At 40.1% G+C, this 20,193-nt stretch overlaps 1 protein-coding gene across 1 annotated transcript in view; it reads left to right on the top strand.

Moving 5' to 3' along the window:
• The window catches only part of kalrna (kalirin RhoGEF kinase a), a 60,754-nt gene that overhangs the window by 29,839 nt on the left and 10,722 nt on the right, over positions 1-20,193 (top strand). The window contains exons 31-53 of the mRNA XM_061286654.1: positions 150-219; positions 302-391; positions 1,062-1,154; positions 1,247-1,358; positions 1,431-1,621; positions 1,717-1,818; positions 1,895-2,043; positions 2,204-2,306; positions 9,743-9,821; positions 9,926-10,093; positions 15,812-16,006; positions 16,782-16,855; positions 16,962-17,108; positions 17,611-17,706; positions 17,889-18,007; positions 18,095-18,161; positions 18,318-18,418; positions 18,489-18,555; positions 18,637-18,723; positions 18,985-19,077; positions 19,155-19,205; positions 19,292-19,369; positions 19,532-19,717. Of these exons, the coding sequence (XP_061142638.1) occupies positions 150-219; positions 302-391; positions 1,062-1,154; positions 1,247-1,358; positions 1,431-1,621; positions 1,717-1,818; positions 1,895-2,043; positions 2,204-2,306; positions 9,743-9,821; positions 9,926-10,093; positions 15,812-16,006; positions 16,782-16,855; positions 16,962-17,108; positions 17,611-17,706; positions 17,889-18,007; positions 18,095-18,161; positions 18,318-18,418; positions 18,489-18,555; positions 18,637-18,723; positions 18,985-19,077; positions 19,155-19,205; positions 19,292-19,369; positions 19,532-19,717 (2,518 nt within the window). The remainder of the gene's footprint in view (positions 1-149; positions 220-301; positions 392-1,061; positions 1,155-1,246; positions 1,359-1,430; positions 1,622-1,716; positions 1,819-1,894; positions 2,044-2,203; positions 2,307-9,742; positions 9,822-9,925; positions 10,094-15,811; positions 16,007-16,781; positions 16,856-16,961; positions 17,109-17,610; positions 17,707-17,888; positions 18,008-18,094; positions 18,162-18,317; positions 18,419-18,488; positions 18,556-18,636; positions 18,724-18,984; positions 19,078-19,154; positions 19,206-19,291; positions 19,370-19,531; positions 19,718-20,193) is intronic.

Raw genomic sequence — 20,193 nt, 5'->3', positions numbered from 1 at the left:
AGTTTCTGGCCTTTATTGGCATTTTTCTTCTTTTGGGGGATTTGTCAGGACATGCTTGTTTTAGTTGGAGAACAAGCTTATGCTGAAAAAGGCCCAGCGAGTTCATTGAGAACATATGCCGACTATGTTTGTTCCGTGTGCACTTGCAGTATCTTCTTGAAGGAGCTGGTCAACTATGAGCAGCTGCCGGAGGATGTGGGTCATTGCTTCGTCACATGGGTAAAACTTTATTCATTTGATTAATATTAAAATTAATCACGTGCCACAAATGAGTATCACCCCTTTTCCTGATTTAATGCAGGCTGACAAGTTCCACATTTACGTGGATTACTGCAAGAACAAACCGGATTCTAGCCAGCTCATCCTAGAGCACGCCGGCACTTTTTTTGACGTAAGTATTTTGTTCTTTACATTTACGGTTACCTTAAGTAGTTACATAAAGAGGCTCTGGCTCAGGAGCTGTGAGGAGAGCAAGTACCACAGAAACTGAATGGAAGAAACACAATTAAATAAATACAAATAAACCTCTGTGTCATTGTCAAAAGGATCTGGGTTTGAATCTCGGCTCAAGCCCTCCATGTGGAGTTTGCATGTTCTTCCTGTGATTTTTCCCGGAGTACTCCGGCTTCCGTGCAGGTTTCAGTGAATACTGAAATGTAAATTCAAACTGTTGTTTGTCCTCATGTCCAGTGTTTCTCGCCTCTTGCCCGAAGTCAGCTGGCAAATCCTGTCACTCGTGGTCGTCCTATCAAGGACAAGTGCTATAGAAAATGACTATCTAAAAAGACAAACGTTTTGTGGTAGTGATGAATTTGTAGTTATCTTAATTGTCCAGAAGAGGGCAGTATTGTAATGTAATGTGACGTATCAATGGCCACTGCCATAGTACTTGAGATTATAATTGGAAGAGAAAATTAAGTCATTATTGAATTAATAATCGGAATAAGTATAAATATGTATGTAGGTACATTCAATATGTACATATAATTTATAAAAATAATTTTATGAGTGTGATCAGGATATCTTTCTAATTTGTGATTCTGTGTGTATTACGTGATCAGGACATTCAGCAGAAACGCGGCCTGGCTAACTCCATCTCGTCTTACCTCATCAAACCGGTGCAGAGAATCACCAAGTACCAGCTTCTGTTGAAGGTGGGACATAGGTGTCGAAGTAGAAATAGTAATCAAAGTAATATGCCTGCGCCGATGATGACGAATGCGGCATATAAAATGGCGTGCTGCAGGAATTGCTGTCATGTTGCGAGGAGGGCAAAGGGGAGATCAAAGATGGCCTGGAGGTCATGCTTAGCGTGCCCAAGAGAGCCAACGATGCCATGCACCTCGCCATGTTAGAAGGTACACCACTACATCTTATAAAAATAAAAAAAAAAATCAAGTCGAGGTGAACTTGACCGTATTTCCCTCCAGGTTTTGAGGAAAACTTAGAGGTGCAGGGCGAATTGATTCTGCAAGACAGCTTCCAGGTTTGGGATCCGCGCTCACTCATCCGAAAGGGGCGGGACCGACACCTCTTCCTCTTTGAATTCTCGCTGGTCTTCAGCAAGGAGTTCAAAGACTCGGCGGGCAGAACCAAATACCAGTACAAACACAGACTACTGGTGAGTGTAGCAAATACACAAAACAGATAATACACCAGCAACGACATTTTTAGTGGATAAAAACCATAACAGAACTTTCTTCATTTCTACTGCAGACTTCAGAGTTGGGGGTGACGGAGCACATAGAAGGCGACCCATGTAAATTTGCACTCTGGGCCGGGCGAACTCCCTCCTCTGACAATAAAACTGTACTGAAGGCAAGTACTCTACACAACAAATACACGTTATGTATAGTAAGTAATACATTGAGTAAGTTTGATGGTTCTCGTGCAGGCGTCCAGCGTAGAAGCCAAACAGGAGTGGATAAAGAACATCAGAGAGGTGATCCAGGAGAGAATGACTCACCTCAAAGGAGCATTAAAGGAGCCTGTTCACCTACCCAAAACGGCAACACTCACCAAACCTCGCAATAACGCCAAGAGGTGACGTCTTTATTACTGTAATATCGACTTTTATATTTCTATTTATATTAAATATTTCTTTAATGTTCCATCTTGCACATGGAATCTTTCCACATTCCTGCAGTTTAAGATTGTTACAAAAAGCTACTTGTCTTATTTGTGTACGTGTGTGTGTGATCAGGGATGGAGGTGAGGACGGAGACAGTCAGGGAGACGGCAGCAGCCAACCGGACACCATCTCCATCGCATCCAGAACCTCGCAGAACACAATGGATAGTGACAAGGTCAGGAAACAAGTTCACGCATTTGAGTCAAACTGTGTTTGGAATTGCTCCCTTTATTTTGTAGTGTAGTACTGGTACTCAGATTATGATCCCAAAAAAAGATTAGGAGTGAGTTACTCTTTGGGCAGGTGATAACATGGGTATGGGTATTAGCGCTGTACTGAAGAGCTGAGAGAGTAGGTAAGGAGTCTTAAGAAGTGTATTCATATGTTTTATACTGCCCCTTAGTGGCCAAGGAGCACACAACAGAATGTGAATTGCAAGAGGTGTGACCAAAACTGTTTAATTTTTTTTAGATTCTGTTTAATTAAGTCATCACCTAAAGTTTAAAAAAATACATTACAGAAAAAACCCATTATTTTTTAGTTACAGTACAGGTGTGGTCAATGTTTTTTTTTTTATGTCGCGACTTGAAATGTCATAGGCAAAGAATTGGACGCCCTTGAAAATGTTTATTGATTAAACGGCTGTTGTGAATTTTGCCATTTAGCGCCTTGCTAGAGAACTGCAAGACAACAAAATGTAATGTAAACAAACAAACAAACTAAATTCACATGTAAAGGTTATTGAATATTTTAGGTTAATCCTGAAATGGGGTTTTCCCGTTCAATTAACCAATACCTAATCAACTTTGCTGCTACAGGGTCTCCCAGGTTCCTACAAAGGGCAACAGCAGGGGGCGTGTATGTTCAGTGAGTGGTAGTAGTGACTAGTAATGTTTGTAGCTAGCTCGACTGGCGTTTATGAATGGATCTAAACCCCGCCGGATATGAAAAACGTATTCAGGTTGTGTGCGGGCATCTGTCAAGAGACTTCCTATCAAGCAGCCTCTCATGTCCAGGTAAGTTTTTACATACCTGTGAATACTCTCAGTCAGCCAGGCCTTTTCATTCTCAGGGCATCGAATTGATTGCAAACAAATCAGTCCGGTTGCAATCGATTCAACGCCCTAAGAACTTTGCATGTGACACCCGAATATGTAGAGCTTTGTTTGGAGGTCCACAATCACGTTTATGTTGCACACAAGTAGCAAACCTGATAATGGGCACTTTTTCAGTGACCTGTGTTTCATTCAATCTGATTCCATAGTTTTATTTTTTGCATTTTTTTTTATTAGGGATGAACAATTAATCGAATATGTGTGTGTGTATGATTGAGCGGGCAAGTGAGTGACACACACACAGTGGCACACACTGATGTGAGCCATAGTCACCCTCCGTGGTATTACACAGTGTGGCCTTTTCAGTGTGCAACCCTACGCCCACACACTCCTTGGCCCTTAAATGTCAATGCAGTAAACAGGCACACACACATTTTGTGACGCGGATCGCCACATCTTTTCCTGTATCCTGATGCATTTTTCCCCCCATCAGAAGAAGGGGATATTTTTTTCTATTGTGGACAGATCAGTTTTTAACTATAAAATTATTTTGGATTTATGGGGAAGGACGGGGGGCATCACATCAAGCAAATTTTTTCGTCTGAGCATTTGTGGTTTCAATATTTTCAATATTTTTAAGACCCATGTTGGTTGGGTGATAAGCAAAGCTAAATGTCCACATTGAAAATCAGCCTAAATTCATCTTCAAGCGTGTATATTGCAAAGAAGTGGTAGGAAGTAAGAGTGGAGGAAATGTTTTGTTTCAGTGCACAGTCCAACTTGATCTTCCTTGAAATGCCTTGCACGTGTTCTCATGAATCAAATGCATTCAGTGTAGCACAGCAACCATCTGTTGGACGTATGACTGTTGTACACGCTCACACACACGCACACACACACACACACACAGCAGCAGAGGGCTGTTCTTGCCGCACACACTCCAGCTGTTTGTTCATCAAATGAGGGGAGTGAGCGAGTGAGTGAGCGAGCGAGCAAGGATGAGGGCGTGTTTGCAAGGTCAAAAGTGGTCGCTGGTGGTAGAAGCGGACAAACGACGAGGGTCTCTGGACATGCCAAAGTGGATGAGGTTTAAGCTGTTCAAAGAGAGCAGCAGAGTGAGTACACGTGCTGCTGGGGCGGGCAACTTTTATTCGCAAGCTCGACCGTGACTTGAAGGCTTTATTGTTGCTCTTTGACTGCGTGATCAAAATGTATTGATGAATGAAATGATTAATTTGGGAAGATCTCTTGGAATGGTTTGTGAGGAAAAATCAATCGTGGAATTGATTGTACTAAACTGACTTTTTAATCACTTGTAGGATCATATTTCAGTCATCAAAGACTCATTTCCATCATTTGTGAATATGCTGTGTGCAAATTGTAGTTTAACTTTTTGCCGCACAAAAATGAGTGGAAAAAAATCCTTTGGAAGTTGACGCTCGATGCTTAAAGTGCTGCCAGGGGAACATTTTCAGTCAATTTAGAAAAAAAAAAGTTTAATCATTGATTACATAAGCTAACGTGGATCACAGTGTCTTGTTGACATTCACTTAGCGTGTTGTAAAAGTGGCTGGTGGGACGGCGTCATGCATGCGTGTGTGTGATTGAGGGGAAGATTAATGGTTAAACGGGGCGTGTGTGCACGCGCCTGGCAGGACAGGCGCAGAGACGGGAAGCGGGCCATTAGCCACAGACGCTGTAAAAGATGTCCTGAGTGAAATCTGAGCATCCAAATGCTTTTGCTTTTGGGCTTTGCCCCTTTTTTTAACAAGCAGTCTTTTTCTAATTGGTCAAATACTATGAAGCTTTAATGAAGGTGGTTAAAAATGTTTTGGTGATAGAAGTGTTTTGAAGATAGAAGTTTGAAGTGCATCTACATTTACTTGTAGTGTGGACAGAAATATTTTGGCATTTTGAAATCATCCATGCACGATGACGGAACAAAATCTCAATAAGCTAAATAATTTGTGTGCAAGCTATCAGATGCTAATTGCTAGTCGCATATTCGGGCAAGTCTGTTATTCAATACAGTGGCAACTTAAATTACACACATATGAGCTTTGGATTTCTTTATTTCTGCATGTGCATAGTCACACTTCATTGCATTTTTTATTGCATCCACTGAACAAACACAAAACCTGCCCAAATGGGAAACGGGATGACGTAACCTTGCCTATCATGTCCTGCCCCAAATCCAATCAAGGATTTTGTTTACATGACACAATAATACGCAGTTTCGTTAAAAACGTGATCTGAGAAGGCACAGCTGGTTACTCGTCCTCCTCCACACCAGCTTATAGATCATCTTTTTTATTTCCGTCATCTCCATTAAAACGGAGAGCCATAATTGCCCATGCACTCTGAGCCGTTTATTGATTGATACAAACATACAAATGCAAAATGTGAACACCGGCAACCAAAACTCACATCGAGACAAGCTGCTAACTAGACATGTCATACACCACAGTGATATTTTTCTTTATAAAAAAAAAATGGATCGACAAAATGAAGGTTAACGTGTATGTAAACTTAAGAGGACGTTTAGGCTCTTTTCCGAATCAACAACTTCGTTGTAGGAACCACTTTCTGACTTTATGAATATTTTTTTTATTAAAAAAAGATTAAAATTAATTTTAAAATGAAATGGATCAAAATTAATTCTTCATTTATTATGTTGGGAGCTTGAAAAGCTGTTAGAGAACTTTTATTTATTTAAGATTGACAATGAGGGGAAGAAAGTCAGTCGTTACTACCATGAGCCTTCGTGCAGTCAGTGACAAATTGATAATTAGTAATCATAAGTGGCATCAAACATCTGCATAGTCCTAACTAAAGATGTGCCACACAGATGTATAAAAATAAATGTTGATGAAAATGTATTGTCAGTCCAGACAAAACAGACTTCCTGTTGAGCTGTTTTCCTCTGTGGTTTCTAAAGCCTCATTTTAGTTTTCTTCTGTTGCACTTACGTTGGCGTTGCGACATACAGCCAATTTTGGTCACACTGGTTTTCTTTTTCCTTTTTTTTCTTGTTCAGTTTTCCATCCGTACAATTTGAGTGAGTTGGAAAGTCTGAGGTTAAGACGTCATGTGTCGTAACTGATCTCAATGACTCCTTTCTATTTATCTGTTTAGCTGGGCAACTGTTTCTCTGTTTTTTTTTAGGAACTTTTAGAAGGTTATTTTGTACAAATTGACCCAACTCTCTGAGTCGCTCCAATTTTTGATCCAAATTGGGTTGTTTTTGACCCAGCAGTTTTAAAAGTGGACGCCTCAAATTGGTCTCCAGTCAGTTTTATTTATTTGTTATCAAGTTATTTTAGAGATTTTATTTTGTTTTTTTCCTTTAAAATATACGTATTGACCAGCCTCTATTTCCAACCAATCAGAAGCCTGCAGAAAACTCTTTCTAGAAAAGTCGCAGATAGAACTAGGGATCTTCGGTACCATTTTTTTCACACCAAATCTCCAATACCGAGTAGCGATACTCTCGTCATTTTCTTATTGCCAAAAAGGACTTAGTCCTTTTTGTTTTGCCTTAAGTATCGGTGACTAGTTTTGACATCCTCCATAAGTACCCGATACCTTAACATAAAGCTGGTATCCCCTGATTTTGAGCGATGGGCCGTAGAGGAAAAAAAACAGATGGATGGGACTTTTAGTGGTGATATATTTCACACACACCCCCAAAAAAAATCAAATCAGATAACAATATTGCATCAAAATAATAATCTGTCAAACACAGGAATTCCGTTTTGAAAAAAAATAATATTTAGTGACCTGAAGTGCACCTTATATGCTGATAAATATTGGCTTTTGTTTGTGAGCGGGCATGGCCAATTAGCATGGGAGTGAAAAAAAAGACCACGGATCACACGATGGCTTTCTTCTTGTCCTCTTTCACATGTTACAATTGCTGCGCTAACCCAGCCCCTATCACGCTGTCTTTCCCACTCGCACTAAAACCCTCACAAAGTGAAAGAGTTGCTGTGTCAGCAGTAATGCGATACTTGAGGGGTGCAAATGGGATTCATGCCCCGCCACGTCTGGTCACGTGACTGTCTAACGGCGGCCCTCCTGCAATGTGAGGTCATAGTAAGTCGGAAAAACACGTCATGGTTGGCGCTGCAAACCTAGACCATCCCTAGCTTTTTGGAAATCCCCCTCCAATGTGTCACGAAGAGCCCATTCAATTCACTTGTCTTACTTTTGCTGATAAACATAAAAATTCATTTCGTAGCAGACTCAATACATCAGGCAGTAACACAAGCATGTGTGGTGGTTATTCAAAGGCTTTACTGTGCGGAGAGCCACAAGCACAGTAAATAAAATCAATCGTGTGATTGTGCAGCAAGCAGTTTCATTCACTGCGCTGCTGTCACGCTGCATCCTCGAAGCATATGACCCTCACAAGCCGGTGGCGCGCGCACGTGGGCTTCCTGTTGTGTGCAATCACATGACAGATAACAACAGGGAACGCCCATTGACAACAAACATGAACTTGATCAGACTTGAAGATGAGGGGAGGTGGAAGAGATTCATTCTTGAATGTCAATTTGGACTGAATGATTCTAAAAAAAATCAATCCACCCGGTTTTCCTCACTATTACAATTGCAAGACAATTGTAATTTTTTTTCCAGGTCCTCTACAAGTGCATTTTTTAACAAAGACAATCAATAACTTATTTTCTTTTGCAGATTTTATGATACATACATGTTTTGAAATGTCTTAAGTCTTCAATCAGTCTTTTAAGCAGTTAAATCAGCACGTCATAAATCAGACTATGACAATAATACAAATAAATCTGTGGTTTAATCACTTCAACTTTCTTGTTTGGTGAAACAAAAACATGCATAAAGTGTTATCAAGTATGGTGAGCTTGGAGTCAGTTGGGTTGGCTTGTATCTACTCGAGGGATTTCAAAGTCTGGTACCAGAAGTGGTGCTCTGGCTCATTTTAATGCTACTTGAAAGAATACTACTCTTGTACGGTTGAGTTATATTTAACTTTTCTGTAAAACTTTCCTATATTTATGCACCGTGTTAATGTTCAAACTGTGAATAATGTAACACTGACTTGTAATTTGCTTGGAGCTCAGGATTTTATTTTTGTTTGTTTTTGGATGATGGGAAAGTTTTGAGAACTCGTGGACTGCTGCTTGTGCGTGTTTTTGTTTTATTATTGTTTTTTACTCTTTTTGACTGAAAGTGCATCGCTCTTCTTTTTCTCCATTTCACTCGAGCAGCAGCGTATCTGAATCTTGCTTATACCGGAAATTCAAATTTGCACTCATAATAAAATATAAACCAAGCAAGGGCTCAAAACTTTGAAAACTTGGGACACAAAGGTCAAGACACAACTATGTTTCAAGAATGAAAATAAAAAACTACGGTGAGGTTGATGGAGTCAAGACACCTGCTTTGTCTTGTTGTTGTCATCATCAGGTATAAAGTAACCTGCAGCTGTAGAGTAGCCAGGCTGGATGTTGCTATGCGACCTTAAGCCCGGTAAAGAGCGCCTGCTTGTGAACATTAACAAGCACACACACACATATAGACACACACACACACACACACACTACAACGTGACAGTTTTAAAGGAGAAGCAAATGATTTCCATCCTCACTGTGTTTTCAGACAGTATCTGTCTTTGCATCCTGTTAGCTGTGTTTGCAGCGAGACAGGTGTCTTGCTCTTTATGCATACGTGCAGTATGTGCGATTCTGCAAGAACTCCAAAGACACTGCAAGGCCTTTTCTTATTCTGAAGAAGCACATGTTTGCTTGGCTAGGAGGCTTGAACACGTAATATTCATTTCCTGTGTCAACATCGATGCTAATCATGACCTAGGGCGTTCAGGTGACACTTTGGTTCCCATAAAAATTGGGAATTGCATCTAATTTAACCCATTTCTGGGTCATAAGATGCAAATTAACAGGTGAAGCTACAGAATACAGACTGTAAACATTTCAGTCAATCAAAAAATGGATCAATTAAAGGAAAAAGTCACATCGATCATTATTACAACATAAAAATAAAGTATCAAATTGCAGAAATGTGCTGGAAATGAACAAATGACAATCAGCTCGACTTTATTTTTGTCATCCCATAGAAACATGTTTGTTTATAAGTATTATATTTTATATATTTTTTAATTATATATACCTTCTACTTCTTAAAATCTTTACCCCCTTCCCCGCATGCGTGTGTGTGTGTATATGTTAAGTGTACTGCTGCTAACACAGGAGTTTCCCCATTGAGGGAATAATAAAGGATTATTTTATCTTATCTTATCTTATCTTATCTTATTTTGGTTTCAAAATAGTTCAGTGACCATTTTTGGCTTTCTATCTTTAACGGAAGTGTACGTACCAACAAACTTATCCTTATGTGTAGGAGTTGTTGGAAAATGAAACGGTTCAGCGCAAGTTAATTGGGACCGGTCGGCTTTGTGAATCACTACACAACCACAGGCCTCACTAGCAATTTTGTCTTTTTCTGCATTGTTCTGCTGGCTGCTATTTTTCTAACCCGTTTTTTTTTTTTTTGTCTGCAGCTCTCTGGTGGTTGCGAGTTGACTGTGATCCTGCAGGACTTCACGGCAGGATGTAGCAGTGAGATATCCGTCAGCACCGGTAAGCGTCTGTGCGCATTGCCTCGCCAACTTGTGATTGGGCGTTTTCTCAAAGTCAGATATTCTTCTTTTTATGACTACTTGTCTTTGTCTCTCTCGCTCCAGGCCAGACAGTAGAACTGCTGGAAAGGCCCAGCGAGCGGCCAGGTTGGTGTCTGGTTCGAACCACCGACCGCAACCCACCTCAGGAGGGTCTGGTACCCAGTTCGGCACTGTGCGTGTCCCACTCGCGCTCCAGTGTGGAAATGGACTGCTTCTTTAACTCAGGGAAAGGTAGGCAGAAGTGAAATACCTCATTTAAATACTACTTGGCAATTTTTTTACGGTACTCTATTTTTTTAAGGTTTTAAACAGAAAATAATGGGCACAGATTATTGAATATATCAAGAGCAATGGATAGCACCAAAATATATTTTACATTGTTCCGATCCCTTTGTGTTTATAGTAAACGAATCTCAATTCTTCCAAGCTAATCTTATTTCGTAATATACCTCATAAAAGATGTTGATTATAAAATTAATACACAGCCGTCACTTTCTGCACTTTAGAGGATTTGACATTCAATAATTGATCAATTGAAATAGCATGGCCGCTTTTGTTCTTCTTTCAAATTTGCTGCGTCACGCAAAATGGTGTGCCACCATCTCGTGGTGTAGTGTTTACAATTTACTTATACAGTTCGAGTCACTTGTGATCAATTTGAATTCCATATTTTTTATCTACTCTGCCTCACACGTCTCAAGTTCAACATTTGGAAAATTATACTAAACAGTTCATCAATATGTAAATCGAATTAAGTATTCATATTTAATATTCATAACAGTCATAACACATGATGGGTGTGCCTCTCATATTTAATTTTTATATTTGTATCCGTGATACAAATTAAGTTAACCACTGTTAATGTTAAAACTTAAAACCAATAAAACTATCTGATAAGAACTGTGTATTGAAAGTAAGTCACACTGCAGATGCTCATCTAATTTTTTAACATTGTTGGTTGTCATGCAAGCGTAAAGTACAATGAACCACGGCAAAAGATGACAATGATAAAATATGTTGTTTCCGAGTATTCATGGACTCAGGTCTGTTCAAGATTCACCAGAATTAATCTTTATATCAACACATTTTCACAACATGAGCAGACAAACAGCAGGCTTGTGTCAACTTCAGGTTTTGCATATGCTTGACAAACCAGTGCATGTGTCAATATATTGTTAGTAAAAAATATTAATATTAGGACTAAATTAATAGAATATGTATAAATACTGCACTGTTTTTTGTTGTGTATGATACAAAGTCATATTAGGGACGCACAAAAAGATTAAAAAGACAAATTCTTGTGAAATATAAAACTATAGCAGGTTTTCCAATGATATCTGGATGAAGTTCATTTTATTAAAAAACAGAAAAAGAACTTCCCCAATTTAGAAGCATACAGTTGTCAACAATGTTAGATTATTGTCCCTGTCCCAATATTTTTGTCCTTAATGTGAGTGTGCATGTGTGCGCATATGTGAGTGCAACCTTTTTATACATTTTAATAACGACAGGTCAATTGAAGGTAATCTCATATACATATCATCACTGCCCGGTGGTAATCTCTTGTTCATATAAAGTCAAATTATTATTTTTTTCACAAATTTTTTTTTATGCAATTTTAGCCAATTTAAAACGGTGGAAGATTCTTGTTTTTTGACGGTTCACCTTTTTGCCCTACAGCGACGATATGCTGGCCCCTATTGTTGGGTTTGGGACATTACACCATAATGTATCTCTTAAACTAAATTCGCCATCTTTACACACACCAATTTAAAAAATACAAAAAAAACATCTTTCTCTGTCTCTCTTGCCTTCCAAGCAAGATTGAGGACATCCCTTGCCTGCCATTGGCAAAATACAGTTTGCCCTCACTCATGAGGCATATTTTCCTCAAGGTTAAAACACATTCAAAATTATTTCACAATGAATTAATAATCAAGACAAAACTTTGAAAGGTTATCAAAACCTGGGGGGAAAAATCTCCCGATAATAAACCTCCATTATTTTAAGGATACGTTCCAAACCGCCGACCCCACTCGTTTTATATTCTCTGTTTTTGTTTCTTTTTAATTTGATGGTCTTTTTAGGAACACTATTCCCTTCAGTGCATCAAATTTTTTTTTTTCCTTTAAAGAGACTGACTGAAAGGTTACAGGGGAGGTGGAACTACAGCTCCTCCTCTTCCTCCCTCCTCCTCTTCTTTCTAGTACACCTCTCTCAATCTCAGCCCAGTCATTCTGGCTGCCTCAACTATACATTTGTGTGTACGCGTGGGATACAGGTGTGTAAATGTAAGCCTCAACCGTGTGTGTGTGTGCGCGTGAGTGTGTGTGTGTGAGAATGATGCGAGACTGGCATTGCTGTGGATGGTGGATCTGGGAGCGCTGCTGTTGCTGTTGCTGTTGCACAGGTGAGCTGAACACTGCCTTTGTTTGGGCATGTGCGTCTTTGACTTTATGCACACGTGAGGGGTGAAAACATTTCAACCGAAACCGACATGACTTTGTGTTACAAGGGAGTGGAGAAGCCACTTTGTGTGTTTTGGCTCATCTCTCCATTTTTGACATCTTACTTTTTACATTAGTCCCTTTTTTTATTAGTCCACACAAGCAAAATGCTTTGTGTATGTTTCTAAGTTCACCATCATAAGCAATTTTTCAGAACTTCCAACATTCCTCTGAACTGAAAGTTGTTTTTACTATTACATGCGACTCAGTATTATGCGGTAGGATTTCTGTCCTAATGACATGATTTACCTTATTAGAAGGAAAGCATCGACTGGAAGGCTTCCAGACGTGCAGAAGAAGGACAGCATATGTCGGGCAAAGGTTTCTGCCATGTATGAGGAGAGTTAGACCAAGACTTTGATTTGTTTTAGTCCAATAAAACACACGCCAGGTATGCCCAATGTTTATTATGTGGGTCAGTGTGACAGCTAAACGTTAACTTTATGGCTTTGTGTGCACGACCGCAGCAGACTTTGACCCGTCCGTGCCTGCTTCGTGTTTTATTGTGACTGCGCAGGATTGCTACTGTATGTGGCCAAACCGGTTGTACTGGTTGCGCACAGCCAAGCGGGTTTGGGGCAAGAGGTCATTGGTGGCACAAGAAGACAATCCCAAGCCCATAAAACATAACACTGAGACATTGTCAATGAATGACACTAAATATGTGTCGGTGAGCGGCCATTGTAAAAAAAAAAAGCGAGTTTACTAGCATGAGAAAGATCTTTGTTTGCGCCAGTCAGCAATAATGATAATAGACTTCCCGTTCTCTTGCGCATGATTTTTCTTGACTCACTTCATACCGTAAACCTGCTTGTTTAAATTCCACTACGATGTCATCACAACAGCCGCCAATAACTAACCACACTGTAACATATAGAAGAATGTTTCAATTGCACTCACACTATGGAATGTACATGACTGATGAAATGGGAATAGAAATTTCATCATGTAATGTATTTTATTTTGACATTTGTATTTAAATTGCCAAATAGTAGTGCTCATCTGCCTCATAGTGAAGATGTTCTGATTGGAATCTTGACTTTGGCTGACCTAGTTGCAGCTTTTTTAACTAATGACATACGTATTTGTATATATTAAGTCACTGTATATGATAAGTTAGTCATGAACAGATAGATTTTTCAGGCTTTTCTTTGTCACACCTCCTCTTGATCAATTAATCAATAATTGTCAATCAATTTTGAATATGCTTGCTTTCATTTGGATGCCAATTGAGCTGCAGTCATATTCTAACACTCGACTTGCTCCCATTCCTGTGAAATTATAGAAAATTTGGTTTCAGCAGAAAAAAAAACTACATGCCAATGTAAAACTTGAGTTCCATGTTGGATTTAAATAATTTAGTGTTATGCACAGCTTTTAAGTGTTTTGTAAAGATAAGTGGTCAAAGTGGAGCGACGATCCGTATGTGTTGTCAGTTGAGCTATTCACAGTGCGTGTGCGTGCATGTGTGTTCTGTCGAGGGGTGTGCGCCATAATTACAGAATGAAACAGACTGTGCTGCGAGGGTGATGGAAAACGGGCTGGGATGAGACAAGGGGGCTGTTCTGTTCAAAGATTGAGTGACGGCCACGCTCTGTCTTTTGTGTTGGATGGCAACAGTAGCGCCGTTGTTCCAGCTCACCTGACTTTTAGCGGCAGACTTCACTCCTCACTTTTTTTTTTTTTTTTAACCCTGCCCTTCTTTTATTTTCACATTCATAAAATAACCCATCGTTCACATGTGGACATTTAAAAGTGAAGTAATACTTAGTTTCTCAAAGGAGTTAAAATGCGGAGGCTTGCGAGTGTGTGGTTACTGTTTCCACCCAGTCTGACTCGGTTCTTTACGTTTGGAAGCATTTCTCCATAGACGAGAATATTGTGGTAATATCGTACCTGTGCAAATAAAGGGTCCAATAGATTTCCCTCTATCTGTTGTGAGGCGGGTAAGTGTGGAAGTATCTGGCATACAATTTGTTTTTGTTTTTTGGAGCTTTCGACGAAGTTTGTGCTTTGAGTGTCATTCTTGGGGAGTGGAATGTTATCAGTCACTTGTAGTATATGGGTGTGTGTGTGTATGCATGTTTTTTTGTGTTGTCAAGCAACTGTCAAGGACATTCAAGAGCTAAATGTCAATTGCTGAATACGCACAAGTCACATGACACTGCATTTGCACAACAGCACTTAAGGGAGTAACTAGTGAAGTGTTGAGCAAATGTGAGGTCAGGCTGGCGTGCGTGTGCGTACCACAAAAATTAGCCACAAATCTTGCTCAGTGAGTTCCAGGATGTTCACCCTTTTTTTGGGGAGGGCGTTGTGATCCTCCACAGAGCTGTCATAGAAGAAATGAAAGTGGAATTGGTTAAAAAAAAAAAAAAAAAAAAAACTCCAAACACTGGTGAAAAAAGTTCATAGATTTTGATTGCACGTAATTCAAACGTAAATGTAATTTTCTCCTCATTTGGTCAAAGGTCATCAAATGAACACATTTTGATTCTATGCAAAAGAATCCCAAATGTTTTTGAAAAACAATTTTCAAAACAAAAAAAAAAAACATTTCCATGTCGGCTAATTTGAATGATCATAACGCCATCAATTCTGCTCAGATATAGTACATGAAACAAGCATCATTGTATTCCTTAAAGTATTTTCTCCACCACTTAAGGCCGATGACATTTGCTTTTAATGTGAGCTGTGTTTATCAACAAAGATTGCAAGCTGATTAAGGAGGAGGACAAACTGTACGTAGCAACATGAAGCTTTGGGGGTGTAAAAAGGAAAATAGTTTATTGTTCCATGAAAAACACCTCGGGAGCTCCTCCTGACCCTTGACCTTTCATGTCCTGTTTGATACACATTTCCATGGCCACAGGCCTTCGTTCGCAGCTGTGTGCGTGAACACAGCTGATCCACCCCACTGCTGACACATGACTGCAGGCACACACACACACACACAGACAAACTCAATGCGGGATTTTTTATTTTTTTTCCTTACGTTGTTCTTACCAACAATTGGTTCTAAAAATTGAAACTAAGCAATTCAGTAGTCAAGTGTGGGCATCATCTTGTCATTTGATTTTAAATGAATTGTGCAATACTCGTGATCATCACATTGTGCAAGGCAAAAAAAAAAAAAGAAAATTCCGGCAGTTGTACCAAGTTTAGTAAACTATAGGTTTGTGGAAAAGTTTGCTTTTGTGCTTCCTTTGATTACAATTAAAAGTACACAATATTACCGACCAATGAAAAGGATGGACCGGTATTTCCAAATTTGAGTAATGGTGAGTTTGGCACATTTCATCGATTTTAAAACCGGAACTCGGAAGTGTTGGAAGACCATTCTGTGCATGGACCGCAAGAACTATTATCTAAATTTAGCACTACAAGGACTGTACCTCAGAAATGTGCCTTAAAATAATTTTGGTTTATATTCCTTCTTCAGAAAACTATCCTGTCGGTAGCTCCGCTGGGATAACTGAGTCGGTGGCGAACCTCCAACCGCAGCCATCCCTCAACTCACTGCAGTCCGCCTCACCCGGACCCAAACGATCCATCCGAAAATGGCTGAATCCCGTTCGACGCCTCAGTCACGGCAGCTCGGTTAAGAAACTTCCCAGTAACAAACAGAAAAAGCCAGGTAAGAATAGCACAATTTTTATTTGATATTCCATCCAGATATGTATCGAACTTCAGTAAATTAGAATGCCTTTGCCGAATGATGATTATGTATTGCTGGTATTGAGCGGAATGCATTGCATTGTGAAAAATTTATTGATTGGCAAATTGTGACCGTGTTTGCATTGACATTCCCCCCCCCCCCCCCCCATTACATATCAACGCTATTGGTACAAAACAATGACACAAAAAGCCAGAAAAAGAGGACTGCATGGCACATATAGACATTACCACATGCTATTGTACACATCTAGGAAGTTGGGTCAATTTTAGCCCAACTTTGGGTTGTTTTGCCCCAAAAAAAAAGAAACAAGTCAATTTGTGTGTTGTTTTGAGCGAAACAATCCAGCAACTTGGGTCGTTTGAGGCCTCACCGACGCATCGTGAGCGCTCACACTACTGTACTCGAGAAGCAATTAGGACACCAAACTGTTTTTTTCATGCTTCTGTCACATGTCCAGTCCCTGTATGTCAGCTGACTAATACAAAGTGTTTGCCACACTGCATGACAGCATTGCCTCGGCCGGCTCAGATGATGTGGCTGATCATTAGCTTGTCCCCTTTGCTAACAGATTTGACGTACACACACAAAAGCACCATTGTTATCTCCTGAGCGTGTTGCCTTCACACAAATGAGCCATCTTCGTGAATAATAAAATAAATAAATATACTAAATATTTGTTCATTTAAATTCAATAAACACTGAGTCATGATGAGTTAAACTGGTTGATTGACAGGTCCGGTGGGAGGAAGAGATGACAGCAGGAAGGGACAGCCTGACCTTAACCCACAGGATGACATCATCGATGAGGTAGCCAATCATGAAGAAAGAACTCTTTTACTATATACTGCCATATTTTTTCGGTTTAAGGATTATTTCACGGAACAATATGATGTCTCCTATTATCCCATCTCAGCACATCCCCAGCAAAGCGGGTAACATCCTCTCCAAGACGCCATCTGGCATGCAGAGCGGCGGCGAGGAGGAGCAGGATGAGGAGGCGCACACCCCGCTGCCTCCGCCCATGGAGATCATCAAGGACCCCTCAACGCAAGATAACAAGGTGACTTCATTGTAATACCAATTTGTGCCCAGCAGCACAGAGATCTACTGGCAGCGTAATTAAGAAGCAAGAAAAAGTCCCGTAGTCAGAATATCCCGAATGCGTGTGAAAGTTGCTCTGTTTGTCTGTGTTGCTGTTTGAAAGTTTCGAGCTATCGTAACACTTTCTTTCTGGGATGAACTTTTAAGGCCTTGCTGAACATTTTGGTGCTTGATTATCTTTGTGTTTGTAAACCTCAACCGGTATTGATGGCTAAAAAGCTCAAAGCAAGCACACTTGACCTCTTATTTGGAGAACTGTGCAAGTATGGAAGTGAAATTGAGTGTTAATGATTACTTTCAAACACCGTGGCAAGTTTACGAATCTTTTCCTCTTTCAATTAGATTTCACTTTTCTGTCTATTTTCAGTATCCAAACTTTTTTCTACCTTGACTATCGCCGTCCTTCCTAACACACTCTTGTTTTTTTTGGGGGGCCTCCTCTTGTTGTCTTCCTCTCTCAGCCATCATCCTTGTTAACATCTCTACAGTCATCTTCTGAGGTGCCCTGCGCTGCCGAGCTGGTTAGCGCCATCGAAAAACTGGTTAAAACAAAGATGGTGAGTGTGTGACTGCATGCGTGTGTCTGTCTGTCTGGTTACCTACGATGTCAACAGTTTTGTGCCTTGCTTTAGTTCAATTGATTCATTTTCCTAAAAATCGAACTGATGATAATAAGCATGGCTCACCTTTAACTCCACAAAAATAAAAAAACTCAAATTTTTATTTTTGTGTGTAACAGAACTTAGAACCAGGAGCACACCAAGCCTTTTCCCCCCTCTCCTCAGGGGAACAAAGCACTTCGGTCCAGGCCCAAAACACTGAGTTGGAAGAAAGAGCCCAAGCCATGAAGAAGCGCATGTGAGTCCACCACCTGGGCTCGCTTTGTCATAAATGCTCTTGATATATTCCCAACAATAATGTGACCTTTTTTGTTTTTTCACTAAGGTACGTTCTCGAGGAGTTAATAGAGACGGAGAAGATCTATGTCAAAGACTTGGGCTTCTTGGTTGAGGTGAATTAGTCATTTTTAACACACTTGTTCACACACTCAGCTCGCCAGAACCTCGAACAGAATAAGTCGTATTCAATTTGGGTTATGTTGGGCAGATACATCTGTGCGGGCTAAAGATTGTGGAAGGATAATTATTCAATGTCACCGTCCTTGCAGGTTTTCAAGGAGAGAATAGAGCAAAATATTCCCGAAAACATGCAAGGAAAAGACAAAATTGTTTTCGGCAACATCCATCAAATCTACGACTGGCACAGAAAGTAAGTCCGTGAGAATGTTGGAATGAGTGGTTGGTTTTAGCTAACAGCAAACCCTGCTCTGTCCTGGCAGCTTTGTGGGAGAGCTGGAGAAATGTCTGGACGACCACGAGTACCTCGCCAAGCTCTTCATCAAACATGTGAGTGATGAAGATGAAGAGGACGTTGTCCTCCGTGAATGTCCGCCAGCTCAACTTTTAGTTGTTGTTTTTGTCTCCCAGGAGAGAAAACTGCACATGTACGTGGTCTACTGTCAGAACAAACCCAAGTCCGAGTATATTGTAGCAGCAAATGACACTTTTTTTGACGTGAGTTATATTTTATACTCTTTCGCATAACACACTGTTTACATGCATGGTGACACACGTCTGACCTCAGACCAAAAAAAACGACCACAAACTTCTCACAAGAGTGGAAGCCGTAAAGTTCCGTCTTTATACTCTGTACTTCTATTTATCTAGTTATGCCCATTTTTGTTCAAATTTAATAATTGATGCGGCTCAGTATAGCCATAGCTGTGACTTCCCCTTCTAGGGTTGACTTAATTCTGAAGTCCTTTTTGCTTGCAGGGTATCCAGCAGGACATTGAGTCCCGGTTGACCATTAGCGATTACCTTATCAAACCCATCCAAAGAATCACCAAATATCAGCTACTACTGAAGGTATGTCATCAGATCCATACTTATGACCAGTGGAGACTTTGTATTTTATTTTCATGTCATGCCATAATTTATCGTAGGATTTCCTGAAGTACAGCAACAAGGCGGGAATGGACTGTAAACAAATCAGGGTAAACCTAGCTACTTGTACTGGAACAGAAATGTCATTATTGGTGCTGTCACACTTTTTAATTTTAAATTTGTCTTTCTTTCTCAGCAAGCATTGGATTTGATGTCTCAGGTTCCCAAGCGGTGTAACGACATGATGAACTTAGGTCGGCTAGAAGGATACGAGGTATGTTAGTTTTATGTGAAATTGAATATACGGTGAGCCCCAAGGATGGGTTCGAGGCCCACTCGCAATTGAAAGCGTGTGTGCCATTTTGAGGATAAGAAATTTAAGAGTGGTCATCAGAACATAATGATTGTTGTGTTGACGGATGATTTTCCTGCGCAGGGCAAACTAACCAATCAGGGCAAAATGCTGGAGCAGGAGACTTTCTACGTGACCGAGCAAGTCGGCAGCGTCTTGTCGCGCGCCAAAGAACGGCGGGTGTTCCTTTTCGAGCAAATCGTCATTTTCAGTGAGCTGCTCAATAAAGGCTCGTCCACGCCCGGATATATGTTCAAAAACTCTATCAAGGTACTCAACGCAGTGCTTACACCACAACTAAGACATCTGTGGGTAGAAAGATTTTTTAAGAGGCCATGATGAGAGACAAACATTAACATAATTAACGTATTTTCCGGACTATAAGGCGCACCGGACTATAAGGCGCACCATTAATGCAATCACAATATAATAACTTGAAATAGTAAAAAATATATATATATATCAATAATGTTAATATCACACAACACATTTGGCCCGCGGGCCGGAATTCGGTCCATATATAAAGCGCACTAGACTATAAGGCGCACTGTCGGCTTTTGAGAGAATTTGAGGTTTTTAGGCGCGCCTTATAGTCTGGAAAATACGGTATGTGCTTTTGCATGTCATATTCAGCATGAACGCTAACAGACAAGAATTCATGTCAAATGCTATTATACTTAAAAATACACTTACAATCCCCTCCAAAAATATCGGAACTGCAAGGTCAATTCATTTGGTTTTTGTTG

The sequence above is a fragment of the Syngnathus typhle genome, linkage group LG9 (genome assembly GCF_033458585.1).
Source record: "Syngnathus typhle isolate RoL2023-S1 ecotype Sweden linkage group LG9, RoL_Styp_1.0, whole genome shotgun sequence".
Classification (NCBI taxonomy): Eukaryota; Metazoa; Chordata; class Actinopteri; order Syngnathiformes; family Syngnathidae; genus Syngnathus; species Syngnathus typhle.
This window is presented reverse-complemented; position numbering and strand designations above follow the sequence as displayed.